Source organism: Apteryx mantelli, chromosome 2, assembly GCF_036417845.1.
Source record: "Apteryx mantelli isolate bAptMan1 chromosome 2, bAptMan1.hap1, whole genome shotgun sequence".
Classification (NCBI taxonomy): domain Eukaryota; kingdom Metazoa; phylum Chordata; class Aves; order Apterygiformes; family Apterygidae; genus Apteryx; species Apteryx mantelli.
This window is the reverse complement of record NC_089979.1, coordinates 171,940,786-171,961,430: the sequence shown is the minus strand read 5'-3', so window position 1 is coordinate 171,961,430 and position 20,645 is coordinate 171,940,786. Positions and strand designations below refer to the sequence as shown.

Here is a 20,645-nt window from a genome sequence, read left to right as displayed (position 1 = left end):
CTGATCTGAGCAGGGTTTGCACTAGAGCCCTCTGGAGGTCCCTTCCACACATGGCTGGAGGCCATCCGGTGCTGTCCCCCGCTCAAGGCAGTGCTAACTTCGTAGTTAGGCTCAGAGCCTGGACTTCCGAATATCTCTGAAGATGGAGAGTCCACAAACTCTCTGGGCCCTCTTGCAGCGTTTGACCGTTCCCGCTGTGAAGAATGTTTTCCTTGCAACTGACTGGAATTTCCCTTGCTGCAGCTTGTATCCATTGTAAATATGTATAAAGTGCCATGTTGGTGGGGGAAGAGGAGAGAGAGAGAGAGGCTCGATTAGCATTTGCAAGGCCCATGAATTCTGTAGGCCGGATCGCTGTTGCAAGGCCGGGATGTACGGCTTGGTATTCAGGCTGGATTTAGGGGTGTACGTGTTTTAAATAGGAACTGGGTCCTACACTGGATAAGCGGGATGAAAAAGGATGGCTACTCGTTCCCTAAGCGAGGCAGAGATGGGAGGCAGCAATTTGTTGTTTCTGTAGGCTGAGCTCGTTTCACCCGCTTCGATTTCTTTCTTCTCCGGCTAGTGAAAATAGTCTTCTCCTCCCTTGCAACTAGGAGGAAGGCAAAATCCTTGCATCCCAGCAGGGCTTTAGGAGGTGGAAAAACTCCACATGCGAGTGAGCCCTCTGCCAGGATTTGCGGCATTTTTGCTTTGAAAGACAGGAACTGACTGAAAGAAGAGCGTTCAGGGGTGGGATTGCGTGCGGGGCTGGCTGAATTCTGCTAAACCGGGAAGGAGTACTCGTGAAATGTTTAGCATCCAGAAGTGTTCAGCATTTCTGTCACCCTTTACTCGGTGCTGTAGCTGTGACCTCTGGTGGTGTTCAGGTCTTCAAAACTGACTGTGTAGATACAATAGTCTGCTACATTGCTGTCGTTTCCATCAGCTCTGCTGTATATTGAGGCTTCCTGTTCAGGCGCAGCACTGGCAACCGCTTGCTTTGGCTTATCCGATAATATCCTGGTCCTACACAGCAAAGCTTCAACGAGAGAAGTAGCAAGATCACTTTTGAAACACGTGCTGCTCTGCGCCTGCGTGTGAGGCAAAACCAGCACATCCCATTACTATTCTTATAAATACGCTGACTGTTTTAGGTTCAATGCCTTTATTTTTAAATATGTTAAGTTCTTTGAAAGATTTTTGTTCTGACTTCTTAAAACTTAGAGGTGATTGCACAGGGAAATCTACGTCCGGATAAGCACGCAGTACGAATCGAAAGGGTTTTCCTCTTGGTCCTTCATTAGCTTTCTGGAGCTGGACCTACTATTGAGGCATCAATGTCAAAATCATTTAGTGAAAAAAAATCTTTCTTCCTCAGTCACCTGCTCAACTCATTCTGCTTTGTTTATCACCTCTAGTTGATTTTTTTTTAATTTATGTCTATCTTAGTTTCAGTCAGACATCAAATGACCGCTGTACATCTCCCTCAGGCTCTTGTTCTCATCAGATCATCTGTGATCATCAGGTGCGGGGCATCTTTTAGAAGGGCTAAAACCGACTGCTGCTTGCTAGAGGAAAAAGGCTGTACTGTGTCTCCAGACTGTAGGGTTTGCTGGGTGTTTTCACCTCCGATGTATCACGACATGGTTTTATTATTTCTTTTTCTCTTCTCTCACGTTGCACAATCAACTGAGTACAATGATGATGTTGGATTTTTGTCAAACTAATAAAACTGCAAATCTGGTGTGTCTTGTTTTTGCTTCCATTGTTCTTTTTAGCCTTTTGTTGTTCAGTCTGAAACCTCATCTTAACTATTGCTTGTCGTCACCGTGTCCTTTGATGCTTCAAGCTATAGAAATCTCGGCATTTTTATACCCCTGACAGATCAATGAAGCGGGCAGAGTACTGCATGAAAACAATTCCAAGGCCTTTACATCTGTTCTGAGAATACTGCCAGAAAAGCTCAGCTAAACTGAAAAATATGTCGGAAATTTAAGGTCTGATGGACTGTGAAGCATCAGAGCAGTAAAAGGCACAAGTTATATCATCAGAAAGCCCCGGAAAATCCAGTCTCTAGTTCGCTTTGGCTCTGGCAGTTCCAGCCTGTTGGTCAAGCATCTCTGTAACAGCAGTCTTGTTTTTCCACGAGTTCAATTCTGATGTGATTTTTAGTGACTTTAGAGAAAATCTCAGTATATCAACTTTCAGACAGTATGAAGTATTGATCTTTAGTACCGTGTTTATTGTGGGATAGCTGCTACAAACACCTGAAGACTGTGGTAGCAAAGGAGCAAAAAGATAAGCGTTTCATACTTATTTTGGTATCTCATTGCTACCAGTAAAAGTGCTTTGGGGACCAGTGAAGTTTATGTCAAATACTGGAAATTGTTCAAATCTCAATGAGGACAGTTAGGTGGTTAGTATGGGGTAGGGGTCAGGAAAGGAGCAATCTAAATGCAACAATAATTTCATTTTTGTGAAGGCTACAGAACAGTTGAGAGGTAGCTCTACATAATCCAGTGCCTTTAGCACTACTAACTTGTAGGTGATGGAAAGTAGTTCAGCTGAGTTCCTGTGTGAAGAACTTTCCTTCTTCTCCTGGGATTTTTTTAGTTGTCCTTTTCCAAGGGTGAAATACCAAATATCTGTTACCTAGGGGAAATAGATAAAACAGTTCCAATGAGATCTCAAGCCCTATTGTATTGCAGCCGTGCCGCCTGTCCTGCAGAGACTGGTTTAAGATGGAGTGGGTACACTCTGCGTGGCCCATTCGTTCTTTGAGCTCTTCTGGGAAACTGTCTAAAAGCCTAGTTAAAAAAAAAAAATAGTTCAATGTTTCTCACTTGTGTCGTTATCTTAGTTACCCGCTGCTTAAGCTGCCGTTACCTGGAACGGGACCTGTGGAGTACAGCACCCCCGTGAAGGATTACTTCCCACCTTCTCCAGACCCAGGCCTCCAGCAAGGAGATCTCAGTGAGCGTCCCGACTGGGTAGGTCTCTGGCATTGGGGGTGCGGGGGGCGCGCTGGGTGTACGTAAGGGATGGGGGAAGACGAGGTATTGAAACATCCCTTTTGTATTACCTGTTCTTTACCTCAGTGAACTGAAAACCGTTCTGGTCCCTTGTTGATTTGTCTGACCGCTAAGCTGAGGCAGTACGGCCAGTGATATTCCCTGCGTTAGCTGTACTCTGTCAGAAAAAACGATGCTAGGCACTTGCAAGAGTTAAGAGCTCTGAAATACTGTTTAAGAACCTGGATTCTGACCAAACAGCCAGCTTATACTTCGGAGATCGCTAATTAGCTATCAGAATAGAAACTAACAGTCATCTTAGCCTGAGTTAGGATTGGACTTGTGGCCTGGAGGTAGAAGACAGAGCGTCTGGTTCCTTAAGTCTTACAGTTTTCTCTCCTTTGGCTCTAGAAAGTATCTTTAAAATGCCATTACAACTAGCAGGCTTTTTTCTGATAATATAGCTAGTCTAGGCTTACTTCTTAAGGTCTCAATCAAGAGTGTTTCATTTGAATTTGAATTGAGGCAGCCGCAGATCCTGGCTGTATAGCTAGCTGCTACAGTGTGGTCTAGGGACTGTAGGACTGTTTGAAGAACCTAATGAATTGGGTGTAGTTTAAAGGGGGTTGTTTGTTTACTTTTTTAATTGACTGGTAAATATTGTGAAGATAAACTAGACTTATATCCTCATGGTCAGAGTAAGAGGTTAACTTTCTTTCGCATAAGCAAACTGGAACCCTGGTGCTTTCCAAGAAGGCTGATAACGTGGTCTAGGACATCAAGAAACAATTCCAAAATCATCCCTTATTACCTGCCTTGTTCTTCATCCCAGGGTCTCTCTTAAGCGAAGCTGCCTGTTGGCTTAATGTTTTTGATACCATCAGCTCTTTGCTCTTTCTGTGTGGGCTCTTCTCGCTGATTGAAATCATTTGCCACCTTCTACCCTCCCTAGTGCAACTGAGAACGTTTTGCACCGTGCCATTAACTCGGGTTGCTGCTGGCTGATTAAATCGTCCCTTCCGCTTTGTCGCCTAGTGCAGCTGCCAGAGCGCAAAAGTTCTGGCCGTCGCTGTGTGTCAGCGCTGCAGTCCCTAGAGCAGGGGCCAGCAGCCTGTGGCGCAGGGACCACGAAGGTTTAAATGGCACACAGTGGAGCCAGCACCGGCATTGCCAGAGGAATCTGAGAGGCAGTGACTCCCTGCTCCTGCCTTCCACTCCAGGACCAAATTCAGCAGGAGCTGAGAGCCTCTGCCTCACGTAGAAGTGCAATATACTGATGATGAAATGGTCAGTGGCGTTCTGCCCCTTTGAGAAACAGACTCCTTCTGTTCTTGCTAAGTTACTACTGTCATGTTTCACCTCTAATTTGGGAAAGAAAAATATATTCCGGTAAACTGCTCCCTGAAAAGTTGCCAAGCTGTGCTCTAATTCTGCTGAACAGCTTCCCACTCACCATGTGTTTTCATTCTCCCTTTGGTTTTCCCCACAGTACGTTGGTGCTCCAGTGGCCTACATCCAGCAGATCTTTGTGAAAGCTACCGTCTCCCCGTGGCAGAAGAACTTCCTTGCTGTTGATGTATTTCGTTCACCGCTGTCCCGTGTCTTCCAGCTCGTGGAGGAGATCAGAAACCATGCCCTGAGAGACAGGTAGGTGCTGTTTGTTAAAGTTTGTGTGGAAGGCAGCCTGACCCACCACCGCACACACCCGTGTTCTAACTTATTGCTTAGTAAGTCTCACTGTTAGCTTTGAAATTCTGAGATTTTTACAGTTTAAAGGAAAACGAGAGACCGCTGTTGATAAGGAAAGTCATACCCATCGTGCTCAGAGAGTAGTTTAGCTTTTGTGCTGGAGAACTTGGCTCCTATTTAGTCGCTGATGATTGTCAGTTAGGCAGAGAGGTCTGGACAGATCCTCCCAGGTTATACCTGTTGTGTGTTGTATAATCCTTTCATAAACATGCAAGCTTTGCATTAAAACAAGTTTGTTTGACCCCACCATGCCTATCGTTAAGCTCTTCTAGAATTTCACATGGGCAGGAACCATCCTGAGTTTCCACTTTGACTACATGTCTAACCAGTTGATACCTGCTTGTCTGTGTCCTAACACAGAGTCTCTGGGTAAAAATAGCTCTCCTCCGTCTCCAGGTGTTTACAGGGAAAACTCGTGCTCCCCTCCCCAAACCCTTGTTTGTTAAGCTAAAATTTGAAACCCTTAACTTTGATAAGGAAGGCTCTGCATTCAGCTTGGCATCTTGGTTGGTCTTCTCTGCGCTATTCTTGTTACTGTATCTTTCCTGAACGTGGGAGATTAGAATTGTATGCAGTATTTATTCCAAGTGAAATCTCATTTGTGCCTTATTCTCCCTGGAACTGCCTTTCCTGTAACTTAGTGAGACTGCTGATCGCTTTTTTATGGCCATTCACATCAATATCATGTACTTGTCAAGTGGTTGAGTAATGGCTTCAGGTAACCTCTCTTTCTCTTATTTCCAGCTGACGAGCTCCTGCCTATTTTGAGCTCCCCAAGTGCGTGGGCTTGCACTTTGTACCGTTAATAGAAACGGGATTAAATTTATTCCAGCCCTCACATCATCCATTTCAGATATTCTGTTCCCTTTCTGTATTAACAATGTTTCTTGTTTTTTTTTTCTTTCTTTCTTTCTTTTTTTTTTTGTGTCATTGGCAGGTGTCCCTATATCTTATTCCAAAGTTACGGATTAAAAAAAAAAAAAATCTTGATTCTCCTACCTGTCCCTGAGAAGTTCCACTTTGTTTTCTTCAAGTGCAGTGGTTCCTCTTTCAGCAGCCCCGTAGTCATCTTCCTGTTAGCTGGTTCTTTACAGCTGTGCAGTTTTTGTATGAACTCCTGTCTTTTGTGTTAACTGATACATTTTCTATTGGGTACTGACTGCATCAAATGTTTCCTTAGCCCAAGGAAATGAGAGCTATTGTGCTTTCCTTGTCCAGGAAGTCAGATATTTTAAAAGAGCAATCAGATTAGTCTGGCATATTCTACCTTTGTAAATCAAGAGTGCTTTTTATACACATTACTTTGCCTCTGCTTTTTTAAATATGCTTTCCTTCTGGTTCGAAGTTCTTATCTGCTGTCAAGTTCTTGGCTCACTTTACTTACTAAACATGGTAAGGCTTCCCTACTTTTCTTCCTCTGCTCAGTGAGAATGATGATGCTGAGAGCTGAGGCCAAGCATGGAGAAAAGCTGTGAGGTTAGAGTTTTTGGTCATCTAGTAGCTTTTTAGCGAGCTGCCTTCTTCATTCCTTGTCCTCCGATTCACACGGCTAGGGAACATTTACTGTCTGTTCATACATCCTTGACAGCATTCTCCATTGCTTCATTTTTGAGGGCGTTTGCTTTACTACTCTACCTGATTATTTGTCTTTTTTTTTTTTTAACCATTCCTTGCGAGCTAGCTGTCTCTTCCTGATCGTTTTTTAGTAGTGCCATTCATGCAGTTAAATATGGAGCGCCTTCCTACCAACTCGCAAAGCCTTGGCACTGACATCCTTTCTCCAGTGTTTTCAGCTCCTCTGCTCCTTTATCATATGCGTAATTTCAGGTGGCGATCTGTATATATTTGCCAATTACAAGCTAGAAACAGCTTCCTCCTGGTAGGTGTGTTGTCTTCTCATCAGCTCCCTTGGTATGTTGCCCTTGATATGGTGTTATGCTGGGTAGAAGCAAAAGTAAACTTACATAGCCAACAGAAGCAAAGGGCTGGGTACTTGTTTAGGCATTTAGACCAAACCTCGGTAAAAGGGCTCCCATTTCAGTGGCAGACTTGGATAATTCAGGGACAGCCTAGCTTTGAGATGAATTCTGAAATGACCTCAAAAGTCATTATGAAATTCCTTATTGTCAGTTGCTTTTATCAATATCAAATTTTATTTACTTTTGTCTGATGCAAAAAGTGCAGCTGTTTTCTTACTATGAAAAAAGCATATTTTTATACGACAGTAGTAAAGAAATAGCTGAAGATTTTTGACAACTGTGTAGGAAATAGAAGGTGATTATGTTTTCATCAACTCTAAAATTGCTGAAACTTTGAGCAATCATCTTTTGTACAAAGTTAGAAGTGACGTGAGATTTTTAGTAGTGCTGCAGACACTTGCTCCACTTCATATTTTTTTGGCATCCCTCTCTGCATCCAGAATATACTGGTAGGCACATTGGCTGTACATATTCGCTTCATGAATCAGAACTTACACAAGCTCATCTGCAGTATAAACTGTTGTCACCGTTAGGTTTTAGAGTTAGCTAAAGCCTAAATATAAAATAATAGTGTTCTTGCTCTTCCTGGAATTGTTATCAGAGGCCTCACTGCATCGGTTCTGCTAGATTGTATTTCAGAAAGCCATCTGTGCCCATAAACACTAGACAGTATTTTCTGGAGTGAGAGCTGACATTTTTCCATATAGCTCTCCCCATAGGGACAGGATATAGGTTATGGAGGGAATGTTCACAAAGACTTAACTTAAATCATTGTAGGTCATGTTCCATGTTTTTTTTTCTGCAGTCACTATAGGAAAAAAAACTCTGTAGAGAAGGCTCTTCGAAAGAGGATCCTAACTGACTTGTCTTCTGGAGGAGCTGCCTTCTCTCTCTGTCATCTGTGGGGGGAGCCAGGGAAAACTGGTCTCCTATATCTTAACTTAGCCTTTGTTAAATATACCATTTCCATGCGAAATCCCACCAGTCACCCTTATCACGTTGAGGGAAGTGCTCTCTTTTTGGATCAACAGCTCTTGTCCAGCCAAACGGCATGCTGCCAGTTTTTGTCACTAAGCCTTCACAATCGGATGCTATTGTAAGCCCAAGTTGAATCTTGCCTGAATTATTAGTTGATAAAGATAATGTAATTGTGTTAAGATGAAGTTTGGAAACATAACCACAAGTTCCAGTTCACACCCACTTTTGGTGTTACATCTCCATTAATTTCTGAAACCTGTAAGGCATTTTCTCTTCCATGCAACGTAGAGGAATTCTGAAAAGATTTTGCAGAGTTGTGGGTATTGAACAATTTTATCCCTGCTAGACCCTTTGAATATTTTAGAGTACTCTGTACACCTTAACTAACCCACCCCAGGAAGACTGATGCAGATTTCTGTGTAGTATCCCATTCAGCATATGTGGAATGAGGGATACAGAGGGGTTAAAGGTCTTTTAAGAAGAATTCCATGGAGCAGGTTTCTCTGTGAATCAGACTGGAGGTGTCTTAATGGTGGAACTGCAAATTGTGGCACCTAGGATTGGTGAGCAGTGAAAGCTGTGTGGCCAGACCCTATGCAGAGTGACAGTGGGCTTCTGGAGTTGGTGCTCCTATTGCAGTGAGCGAGAACAGTAACATGGGGACGCAGTCCTTTGGGTATTCATCCCAGCGGCTTTGCCTTTTTGTTTGCGAGTGTTGCAATACACACTGCAGTGTTTAATCTTTGCTGTGTTTCAGTTCTGGTGTCAAAAGCTTGGAGGAAGTTTGCCTTCAGGTGACGGATCTTCTGCCGGGCCTCAAGAAACTGCGGAATCTGCTCCCCGAACATGGCTGTCTGTTACTGTCTCCAGGGAACTTCTGGCAGAATGACCGAGAGCGCTTTAACGCTGACCCAGATATCATCAAAACTATTCATCAGCATGAACCAAAGACATTGCAAACATCAGCTACTCTCAAAGGTAGGAGGCTGAAGTGCCACTGAAGCTGTGAGAAATGCACCTACAGGTTGCTCTACTGTTTTGTCCTCATTATGCCCACTGTCTAGATTGCCAGTATTACCAAAATGGGTGGCATTTTGCCACTCTCAGCAGCTGGGATCAAACTACCAAATATATTTCATCTCTCATTTTGTATCTGTGTTTGGACTCAGTTTTGAAGTTGCAGAAAGTGAATAATTCTGTTCTATCAGTCTCCATTCTGTAGGTGTAAAAATAACAGATAACTTGCCTCGGTCTCTGTGTTCCTGTTCCTCTACATATGCTCTATCCTGTCTTTCCCTGGTGCTCTCAGAACAGCGCTGGCTGTGGTATTCAGACTGTCTCGTTGTCACAGATGAACGAATATTCATCCTGCTCCCTCTTGTGCTTTCACTGATACTTGCCTGCATGTACCGCAAGTGGACACCAGATCTCATAAAAGTATTTTTGGTCTCTTAATTAAAAAAAAAGAAGTCTGACTGCTTCCATCATCATATTGTTTAGTAGTTCCATAGTGTCAGGGAAAATGTTGTCCTTTTGTTTTTAAAGGAGCTTTGTAGATTTTGGGAAACCTATAATCTGACGTGTCTGAAAAGGAGTTTTGTAACCTTAAAGCGAGTTTGTTTTAAAGGTTATTTTTGAGCATCCAAAATGTGTACAGACTATAGTTTGGAGCACATGGTGTCTCTCTTTGACAGCTCATTTACAAACAAGATAGAGGTCCATGATATCCTAGAAATTCCTGAGAGCAATGGTAGTGTTAGTCATTATGCATGATTTTAGGTCTGAATTTTAGTGCAAGATTAAAAGTTTAACAGAAAAAACATTTAATAGTCCTTGCAACGCCAAGTCTTCCTGGAACCTCTGGTTCAAATCACACACAGACATGCACAAAAACAAGTGTACAAGGATTTGTTTGGATGTGTCCTTAAGGATAATGCCTGTCTCCTCTGTTGAAGGACAAATTGAGAGCTTATCTGAAGTGCCTGTAAACAAATGCACACAGCATGGCAGACCGTGGGCGATGTTGTGGTGGGTGTCTGCTACAGACTGCCTGATCAGGGAGGAGATGATGATGAAGACAGACATCTTAAGACAACAGGAGGAAGCCTCATGTTTGCAGGCCCTGGTCCTTATGGGGGACTTTAACCACCCTGATGACTGCTGGAAGGGCAACACAGCAAGGCACGAGCAATCCAGAAGGTTTCTGGAGTGCATTAATGGTGACTTCCTAACACATGTGATCAAGGAGCCAACAAGGGCATGTGTTCTGCTGGACTTCATACTTACAAATATGGGAGAACTGGCTGGGGATGTGAAGGTTGGGGGCAACCTTGGCTGCAGTGACCATGAGATGGTGGAGTTCAGGATCCAGAGAGGAGGCGGGTGGGAAAAAAGGAGAAAGCAAGGTCACAACTCTGGACTTTAGGAGGGGAGTCTTTAGTCTCTTCAGGGATCTGCTTGGAAGAGTCCCATGGGATATGGTCCTGGAGAGAAGGGAGGCCCAGCAGAGCTGGTTGATTTTCACGGATCACCCTGCTCAAGGATGGTCCATCTTGATGCATAAGAAGTCAACAAATATAACAGGAGGCCTGCATGGATGAACAAGGAGCTCCTGGCTAAACTCAAAAATAAAAAGGAAGTGCACAAGAGGTGGAAGCAGGGACAGATGACCCAGAAGGAATATAGAGTGTGCAGAGTTGGGTTAGGAAAGTCAGAATCTATCTGGAGTTGAATCTGCTGAGGGAGATGACACTGCCGAATGGGGCAGAGGACCTGGAGACAAAGAATGTGGGAAAGGCTGAGGTACTTGGTGCTTTCTTCCCCTCAGTCTTTACTGGTAAGAGTTGCTTTCAGGAATCCCAGGCCTCTGAGACCTGTTGGAAAGCCTGGAGCAATGAAGACTTACCCTCAGTAGAGGAAGATTAGATTAGGGAGCATTTAAAGAAGTTGGACACAAGTCCACGGAACATGATGGGGTGCACCCATGAGTGCTGAGGGAGCTGGCTGATGTTGTTGCGAGGCCCCTCTTGATAATCTTTGAAAGGTTGTGCTGATTCAGGGAGGTTCCTGATGACTGGCAGAAAGCAAATGTCACTCCGGTCTTCAAGAAGGAGGGTTCAGGGAACGTCTGGCTGGTCAGCTTCACTGCAGTCCCTGAGAAGGCAATGGAGCAAATAATTCTGGAGACCATTTCCAAAAATATTAAGGACAAGAAGGTGATTGGGAGTCGTCAGCATGCCTGCCTGACCTGATAGCCTTCTGTGAAAGAATGACTAGCTCACTGGACAAGAGAAGACATCCTGAGGCCCCTTCCAAACTCTGATTTTGTGATTCTGTGACCTCTGGAGATCATCTCGTCCAGCCCTCCTGCTCAAAGCAGGGTCAGCTAGAACAGGTTACTCAGGGCTGTGGCCAGTCGGGTTTTGAATATCTCCAAGGATGGAGACTCCACAACTTCTCCGAGCAACCTGTTCCAGTGTTTGACCATCCTCACAAAAAAAAGTGTTTTTTCTTTCTTATGTTTAAATGGGTTTCAATTTGTGCCCATTGCCTCACATCCTGTCACTCAATATCACTGAGATGAGTCTGGCTCAGTCTTCTGAGTGTTGTGGTGGGTGCTATCTCCAGCTATCTCCTGCCATCAGGCATTTATACACACTGATAAGATCCTACCTGAGCCTTCTCTTCTCCAGGATAAGCAATCCCAACTCTCAGCCTCTCTTCATATGAGAGATGCTCCTTGATCATCTTTGTGGCCATTTGCTGGACCTGGTCCACTGTACCCATGGTCTTCTCGTACTGTGGAACCCAGCACTGGACACGACACTCCAGGTGTGGCCTCACCATTGCGGAGCAAAGAGAGAGATCACCTCCCTCGACCTGCTGGCAATGCAGTCTGGGATGCTGTAGGCCTTCTTTACCACAAGGCACGTTGCTGGCTCATGGTCAACTTGTTGTCCACCAGCACCCCGAGTTCCTCCTCTGCAGAGCTGCTTTCTGTCCAGGTCCCTTCCAACCTCAACAATCCTGTGATTCTGTGAAAATGCTTCGTGTAACAATAGTCATGCAACGTTCTTAGCAGTGAACACTCATTTCTCATCTTTTTTGTTTATTCGTCTGTTATCCTAATGCTTTGGTCATATTTTGTTTTTGCAGATCTGTTGTTTGGACTCCCTGGAAAGTACAGTGGGGTGAACCTTTATAATAGGAAGCGAGTGGTATCATACACTGTCACACTGGGTCTCCAGCGTTATGATTCTCGGTAAGGAGCTTTAGCTGTGGTATTTTTATGTTAGGGATTCTTTCTTCGTTTCTTGGAAATGTTGCTGTTTTCTCTACTCTGATTATTGTTCTGTTTATTTTTTTATTCTCCCTTTTCTTGTGTTTTAGAGTATTTTGCTATAGAAAAGCAGAGTGCTATTTTGGGGAGAAAACTTGCTGTGTTTAATGGAGATGCATTACTCAGTTCTCAATTTCTTTTTAGAAAAATATATGTAATACTCAAAGCTGCTAGTGGGAGTTCCTCTGATGATGGCTTCTCCTGCCCACGTAGCTGTCATAGCTGAAAGCCACAAGCAAAGCCCAGTAGGTCTGTTTCAACCCAGCTCCTGGTGCATGGAGTTTGAGTGTTTTCCTTTCCAGGAAGCACCAATTCAGCTGGCATCAACTGTGAAACCCCTCTAGCAGTGTTGGCAAAGCTGGCTTGGATTGAATGGGTCTGAAGAGCAAGTGCTCCGCTCTGTGCTGCACAGAATTCCCCGAGGAATGCCTAGAATGAATCTGTAGCACAGTAGTTGAAACTTGCTCTGCTGCTGCCCATGCAGGAAACCTTCAGCCTCAAGGACTGTCATGTAGCACCTTTCATCAGCTGTGCTTATGTAAAATTGAGGAGATGTTTGAGGCTACATATTGAGCATGTTCGGTTCCCCAGAGCCAGGATTTCTGATGATGAGCCCTTGCTTTAAATAGTTTTGCTGAGTCTTTGTAGTTCTTATCATTGATTTTTCTTGGAAATCTAGGTCTGTGAGATTGCCACAGATGTGATGAATGTAGTTTAAGCCAGAGAGGAACAGACTTAGCAGTCAGGCCTAGAGAGAACTGTGTTTTGTAAGTCTGTATAAATCCATAGAGCGTCTTGCTGGTTGTCCTATACCCATTGAGCTCCTCCTTGGAACTGCATGCTGGTTGTTTGGTACATCGTAAGTCACGTCCTTCTGCTTGCTCTTCATTTCAGGTTCCTCAACAGCCTCCGTTCTCGCCTCAAGCTGCTGCATCCCAGTCCTAACTGCACGCTGCGAGAGGAGAACATCGTTCATGTTCACTTCAAGGAAGAGATTGGCATTGCTGAGCTGATCCCCCTTGTCACCACCTATATTATACTCTTCGCTTACATCTACTTCTCCACACGTAGGTTTGTGGGGTGGAGCACCTCAAGGGGAGAGCAAGCTTAATAAGTCACCTGGGTGCCTGCTGGTGGAGCATGTGCAAGGGATCGGGGCGGGTTGCCTTTGCTGCTGCTGCATGTAAGGGAAAGGGTTCAGTCCATAGTACTGCAGTTCCCTCCTGTTTCAGCAGGAAAGGCGATGTTGAAATATTACTGCGATAGAAAACTGTCATGTAGAGAATCAATAGTCCTGTTTGTTTGATTTCAATTAATCTGTTCTTCTCAGCGAGTGCTGTATTATTCCTTGTGATATCTTCTGTGGTGGTTTCTGTCTCCTGCATGTTTAAGCGCCATAGTAACGATGTTTTCTCCACCTTGGAGAGACTAGTTCACACTCAGAAAGATCAAGTACATGTTCTGACCTTGTGACCTAGTCCTTACTAGCCACACTTGAGTTCCTTTCATTCATGCTCCAACAGTGCTGTGTACGGCACTAGTTTGAGCTGCAAACCATGCGTTATCCTGGGGCCCAATCCTTGCTACAGTACCTCCTAGCAATGTACTGCCATGGCAAAGGTATCTGGGAGCTACATTTCAGACACCGAGACTGAACTACCATTATTTCGGCGCTGCAGGATAGTAAGCTGAAATAAGGGAGGATGAGGATCCCTTGCACTTGATTTTTTTTTTTTTATGTCATTTTCTTTTGTTTGCTAATAGAGACTTTGCATTCTGTTTTTCAGGGAAGATCGACATGGTGAAGTCGAAATGGGGCTTAGCACTGGCAGCAGTCGTGACAGTGCTCAGCTCTCTGCTTATGTCAGTTGGCCTGTGCACGCTATTTGGCTTGACGCCTACTCTTAATGGAGGGTATGTTTCCAGAACTGAACCTCTTCCCAAAGAAGGGCAGGTGGGGGTAAAATCATTTGAAAACAGCAGTTCAATGCCTAGTGTTTAAAATCTAGCATTTTTCAAACAAGCTTTCATACAGCTGTGCAAAGTTATTATCAGACCCCTCCTGAGCTGAAGGGCCTTGTGTTTCTCTGCTTGCCAGCGAATAGACTTGACTGGGTCACAGGCTTTTGGGGGATGTGTTATCGCTTAGCCATTGTCCCTCTCTGCCTAGAGCTGAAAGAATTGGTGGGACAACCTTTTATTCATAAACTTGCTTTCCTGGCAGCTAGATAGGCCCCCTTATTCCTTCCTCCTGCAGTGACTTGTCTCAGCATCTGAAAGGGGTTGTTATCTTTCCTCTGGCTAACTGAGCTTCGTTACATATTGCTGAGAAAGATCTTGGAAAGTGGCAGAGCTGACCTGTGGAATTGTGCCCGAGAGGCTAGCTTGGTACCTTTGCACCCATCACTGATATTTTTGTCAGCTCTTCTTATGACCGGCGTTGCTGTGTATGTTACAGTTGGTGTTTGTGACTTTTGATGTAGTTACTACAATCCATTATATTTGTGTTAAGTAGAAAATCCCCGAGAAAGCTGTAGCTAGCACCTCTCCCCTGCCAAGTTCCACACGCTGTTCATTTCACAATGCTTAAGGTTGAATTCAGGATCTTTCTTTTGATTTTCACACCCCTTTCCTAAATAGTTAAGGAAGCACCCCTCATTTCTCTTCCCGTCTTCCTCCCTCCAGCTATATACCATGGAAACAATCAATGTTTGACCCGTGAGCGGGACTCTTGAATGCTGGCAATAATTTACCAGGAACCAGAATCAGACTGAGGAATTTCCCTCCAAAATTGTTGTTCATAGGCCAAGCAGGCCTATGAACAATTGAATTCAGAAACTAAAATATTTGTTACTATTTTTATTACTGTGGTGCCTATGAGCCTTAATTATGGCTCAAGATGATGTTATACTGTGAGCTGTACAAATAAAACAGGGTCCCCCTGGAGCTGACAGGTTTGATATAAGAAGACGGACAATATTTGGATGCAGATATATTGGGGAATTGAAGGAACAGTGTTGGTTAGTACAGTGACCAGAGGTCTCAGTACCATCAGCCTTATCATTGTCACACACAGGGCTAAACCAATCTGATTATTCCTCCTATAGGCTGCTAGAAAGAAAGAATTAATTCAGTCCTTATTTCTAAAAACAGTTTTCCTGCAGAATTTCTGTGCCTTAAAATGATTGCTTGGACAGTTTCCTTTGGGATAGAACCTTCATTCTTGCAGTACTTTTTAAATGCTGTCTAATTAGATGGAAGACACTTGGATTCTGTGATGCTTGGGGTCTGATGTTACTGAAAGTGAGGTCTCCTTGACTTCTGGTGAGTTTGGACAGGGGAGTGCTTTTTTTGCAGGTTAATTCTGCTCTTTTAGACAAATACCATGTGATGATAATGGTAGATATTCTTTCTGATGCAAGGACTCTCATATGGAAGGATCCCCCAGGGCTTGATCTAACTCCTTTCTTATGTGCTGCAAGCATATGGACACTGAAGGAGCGAGTGGGGCACCTTGAACTCTCCGTTATCCAAAAAGGCACTGGAGGCTGCCTGTTTATTTCTTCAAAGCTCATGTTTGTTCTCAACAGCTGTCAGGGGATCATGCTGAAAGAAAACATAGCCTAGGTGAAATGAAAGTAGCATTAATATGTGAGCAAGTTATGTAGCGAGTGGTTGGGATTGCAGGTACCCAAGAGATCCTTTGACCTTTGTCTGATTCCCTAATGTCTGCCAAAGCACTTTGTCTTTAGTTATCTGAGGCTGAACTTTTCCGGACATGGGGACAGAGTGTTCTTGGTGCAGCACATACCCAACGTGCTAGGATTTGGCCAGCTTCAGGGCGCAGTGTCAGATTTGTCTGGTTAAACTTTGATTTGCCCTTTTAAAATTTTTACTTTACAGCAGAGCTTTCTACATGTGGGTGTGTTTGTTTTTGATGGTGCCTCTGTTCATGATAAGCCTTTTTTCCTCACTGATTTTTGTAAGGTACTAAAATAAACTTGTTGCTTAGAGATCAGTACGTGAGTACTATAGATATGATATATAAACTAGACCTGAGTCATTAGTCATCTTCTATCTTTCTTTGATAGCTTTCACTTATCTTAAAACATACTGCAAATACTAAAGAAGTAAAATAATTATAGGAGATAATGTAATTATGTGTTATTACATAATGTAATTATACATTAGTCTTATTTTACAGAAAAGAAAACTAAATGAAGAGAGGGGACACGATCTAGCCAAGATTTAAGAAAGACTGAACAGTGAAGTGGGGAAGAATGGCTGGCATTCGCTAGAAGTGGGATTCTTGTGAGCTGATGGACTGTGAAAGTCTGTAGACAATTCCAGAGCACAAGTCACCTCACCACAAGTTGGCATCTCAGTTAGACCAGATGAATCACAATCTAAAATTGTGACCTCATTGACTATAAAAAAACTTAAAACGACCAGCTCAAATGTGAACATTTACATTTTAAATGAAAGAAATTGGTGAGATAAATCCTTAAACCTTTCAAAAGTTTTGGAGTGTCTCTCTTTACAAGTATATATGGACTCAGAGAAGATCTATTTTCTTTATGTTTGATTCAGCTCTACTGAAGTTAACAGTAGTATTTCTCTTGACTCCTTTGGATACTGCATCATGCTATTATGCAACACCTGCTGGCATCAAAGTAGGGAGTGAAGTGTAAATGTTTCGGTAGATGGACATGAGCACGGCATCTGCCTTTGCTCTTTTTCCTTCTTCCTATTTGAAGCCCTTTCTCAATGTTTCATTATGGCAGAAAATATAACGAGGATCTCATGCCGTCTGCCTCACCCTGAGTGTGGACAAGCGAACTTAAGTTTTTGAGTTGTTGTTTGCAGAAGATGAACAGCTTGTGTTTGTCCTGCGCAGACTCATCTTATTTTCCAGAAAAGCTAATGTCTCATTGCTTTTTAAACTGCTAGTCATTTAAAATAAGAAAAACTGTTGACTCCTCATAGACGATTTAATCTCATAACCTATGACTACTAGTTAATTATCTTCTGCAGTAGAAATTACTGATTAAGTAGGACATAGTTGATGAGAGAATTAGGGGTTTTGTTTTCTTTATTTCTACTGCCTTCTGAAGGCTTATTGCAGCTTATCTGGAAGTGGTGCTAGATAGTGAACTTTAACTAATGTATTCCACAAGACTGCACCTGTCCCTGATGTTTGTCACATTCGCTTTCTTTAGCCATTTCCATCCCTAAGGATTCCAAAGGGCTTTTCTCACCTCGGTCTTCTGTCCTGAATTACCATTTGCAGGAGCGACAGAGGTTATGTGCTGAAAATAGCGCTAGATAAAGGCAGAACTGAGTTGTACTTGCTAAGTTTTGGGTTCTTTGACATGAACAGGAAGCTGCCTATAAGTGTCCTATGTATTTTGTATTTATTTCATTCACTATGGAAATTCACTTCCTGTGCAGGTTTTGGGCAGGAAATGAGGAGAGTAATGTGTCGCACTTTAATTGTTAGGGCTAAAATTTGCTTAGGATACCAGAGCTAACATTCATGTGGCAGCTTGGGCGAGTACTAGGGAAACTTAATCACAAGTCAGCACATGTAAGGTTAGGATCTTGAATTTATATCCCATTCAAAACCACAATGCCTTACTAACATGTGAAGGAAATTTATCCTCTGTGATTCACGGAATCACAGAATGGTTGAGGTCGGAAGGGATCTTTACAGATCACCTAGTCCAATCCCCCTGCTCAAGCAGGGTCACCTAGAGCAGGCTGCCCAAGACCCTGTCCAGATGGCTTTTGACTTTCTCCAGGGATGGAAGCTCCACAACCTCTCCGGGCAACCTGTTCCGGTGTTTGACCGTCCTCACTGTGAAGAAGTTTTTCCTTGTGTTCAGATGGAGCTTCCCTTGTTTCAGTTTGTGCCCGTTGCCTCTTGTCCTGTCACTGGGCACCGCTGAGAAGAGTCTGGCCCCATCCTCTTGACAGCCTCCCTTCAGGTATTTATATGCACTGATAAGATCCCCCTTCAGTCTACTCCAGGCTAAACAGACCCAGCTTTTCCTCATAGGAGAGATACTTCGGTCCCTTCATCATCTTAGTGGCCCTTCGCTGGACTCACTCCAGTAGCTCCATGTCTCTCTTGCATTGCAGAGCCCAGAACTGGACCCAGCACTCCAGATGTGGCCTCAGCAGGGCTGAGGAGAGGGGCAGGATCACCTCCCTCCACCTGCTGGCATGGCTCTGCTCTTCCTAATGCAGCCCAGGATACCTTTGGCCTTCTTGGCCACAAGGGCACATTGCTCATGGTCAACTTGTTGTCCACCAGCACTCCCAGGTCCTTCTCTGCAGAGCTGCTTTCCAGCAGGTCAGCCCCCAACCTGTACTGGTGCATGGCGTTATTCCTCCCTAGGTGCAGGACCCTGCACTTCCCCTTGTTGGACTCCATGAGGTTCCTCTCTGACCATCCCTCCAGCCTGTCCAGGTCTCTCTGAATGGCAGCACAGCCCGCTGGTGTATCAGCCGCTCCTCCCAGTTTTGGATCATCAGCAAACTTGCTGAAGGTGCACTCTGTCCCTTCATCCAGGTCATTGATGAATCAGTTGAACAATACTGGACCCAATATTGACCCCTGGGGGACACCAGTTCTGAGGAAAGATCTCCCCCACTCCAACTGAATCCTCAGCAGGATTTTTCCTTTTGGTTTTCCTTCCACTCCATTACTTACCCTGTCCAATCTGTAAAATTTTATTCAGACCAAAGATTGCATGGGCAGGGCTGCAGTATGGTAGGTAGACTATGGCTTCCAGAACAGTCTCTGTAGGATGACTTTGGAAGATACATTTTAGGATCTGTGGTAGCTTGGATTATTCACTTTAAAAGGAAAACAAATACTCTGTGTTGTCACTGCTCCTGTGTTTCCTTTTTCTTTTCTGTGGCGCTGGAGGTACTTGTGGTTCGTGGAACTTACCGTAGTATCTCGTTCCTATCCACAGCATCCATGCTAACCTCAGAACGTCCGTTCAGTTTTCTTAAAGATATCTGTAGCACTCTTAGTTATGCAGATAACCAGAAAGAGCATAAACTGAATTTAACTGAGCCAGTGAAACGTGCTGGCACCCAGTAGAAGGAGCTCTGCGAGGCATGCGCTGCTCCTCTCGGCAGGGGCTAAGCCTCAGAACCCAAGTATTGCTGGTGTTGCTGCACACTGATCGCTTCTAGCTTCTGCTACGTCCAGATTTGCTTGCCAAGAGTGAAAGATCATAATTCCCCCATCTCAGGTGACAAGATCCCCAGCCTTCTGACTGCTTTGTTGGTCCGGTGATAAGCTATTGCTACAGAAACCTGCAGCTTATCACAAAGCAGGACAGCATAAAGCAACAGAATACTCTGTAAAAATGGATGTGATCGACTCCCGAGTTATTTTTCACTTTCCATGCCATAAAACCTGCATTTTGGCTGAAGAGGGGCGCCACTGGGTTTCAGTATGCTGTGTGCCGCAGAGGTAGGGGTGCGACTTAGTGGTTCTCGGTGGGTTATGGTAGCGTGACGGTGCATCTCTCACGTAACCTCATTGGAGTGCTGGTCGTGGTGGGAAGCTGGGCCACACAGCAGGATGCTCCACGCTTTCTCCACCAGCTGGACGCGTAGCTGTGCTATGAGGGAGACGTTCAGGAGACGACTCCCTGTTTGCTAGCAGTGTTAAATCATTGCGTCGCCTTCTCGGGCAGTGAGTGACGTCTCGCTGGCCGGTGCTGTTGCGAATTCTCCGCAGTGACCTTCGCGTGGCAGAAGGGGCTGCTTGCTATCGTGGCACGTCCTGCCGAGTCTGGGCTGAGCGCTGTGGCACAGTTCACTGGCCAATGGGTTACAGCTGTTTGAATCATACCACTCTTAAGTTCAGTCATTTCATTGGCTGTGGTCTTCATCCCCCCTTTGCTGGGAGCAGCCGGCAGGCAGCTGTACCTGGGGAAGGGTGAGGTTTGTTTTTCTCTTTTGGGGGGGGTGAGTGGGCTGTGATTTGTTTTTGAACAGAGCCCTTGCTATTTCAGCTTGCTGTTTGTTCAAGAAATCAATGGGAATGAAATAGCTGAGTTAGCAGTGATTCCAGGCAGGTGTTTCTCCCCAGCTGAGCTTTTATGATACAGGCTGATGACAGTTCTATAGGCGCAAATTTTGTTGAAGCCAATGTCAGATGACTGCAGGCATTCAAAAGCAGTGGTTGGGAAGGTGGTCCTCAGAGCTTATGGCAGAAAACAGGAGAAGTTCTTCTGAAGCTCCCTAATTTAACTCTCTTTACTGTTAGTGGTTTGCCAAGGGGTGGGTATGTATGCACACACACACATTCTCTGTGGATCTGTACAGACCAGCACAGCACAAATTCATTACCCCCTGAAAAGAAAGCACGATTATTTTTGCCTAAGTTTAGCTGGAAGGAAAGCAAGCGAATTACTATCCTTGTTTCATGCCAGAGCATTTTCCAGCTTTCTTCCAGGGACAAGAAAGAGAGTTGAATGAAGGCACAGTGGTGACCTTGGCTAGTCTTACTCTTCTTCTTGGGAATGTCCTGGAAGGCACCTCCATTTCAGTGTGTATTTTTGAGTCTTGGGTAGAAATTAT

The 20,645-nt window shown here is 44.3% G+C and overlaps 1 protein-coding gene across 4 annotated transcripts in view; it reads left to right on the top strand.

Moving 5' to 3' along the window:
- Nucleotides 1–20,645, top strand: part of SCAP (SREBF chaperone) — a 77,489-nt gene that overhangs the window by 35,875 nt on the left and 20,969 nt on the right. For all 4 annotated transcript variants that reach the window (XM_067292084.1, XM_067292083.1, XM_067292081.1 and 1 more), the window contains exons 3-8: nucleotides 2,843–2,972; nucleotides 4,483–4,640; nucleotides 8,457–8,677; nucleotides 11,855–11,960; nucleotides 12,933–13,105; nucleotides 13,826–13,952. In XM_067292084.1, coding sequence (XP_067148185.1) covers nucleotides 2,843–2,972; nucleotides 4,483–4,640; nucleotides 8,457–8,677; nucleotides 11,855–11,960; nucleotides 12,933–13,105; nucleotides 13,826–13,952 — 915 coding nt within the window. The remainder of the gene's footprint in view (nucleotides 1–2,842; nucleotides 2,973–4,482; nucleotides 4,641–8,456; nucleotides 8,678–11,854; nucleotides 11,961–12,932; nucleotides 13,106–13,825; nucleotides 13,953–20,645) is intronic.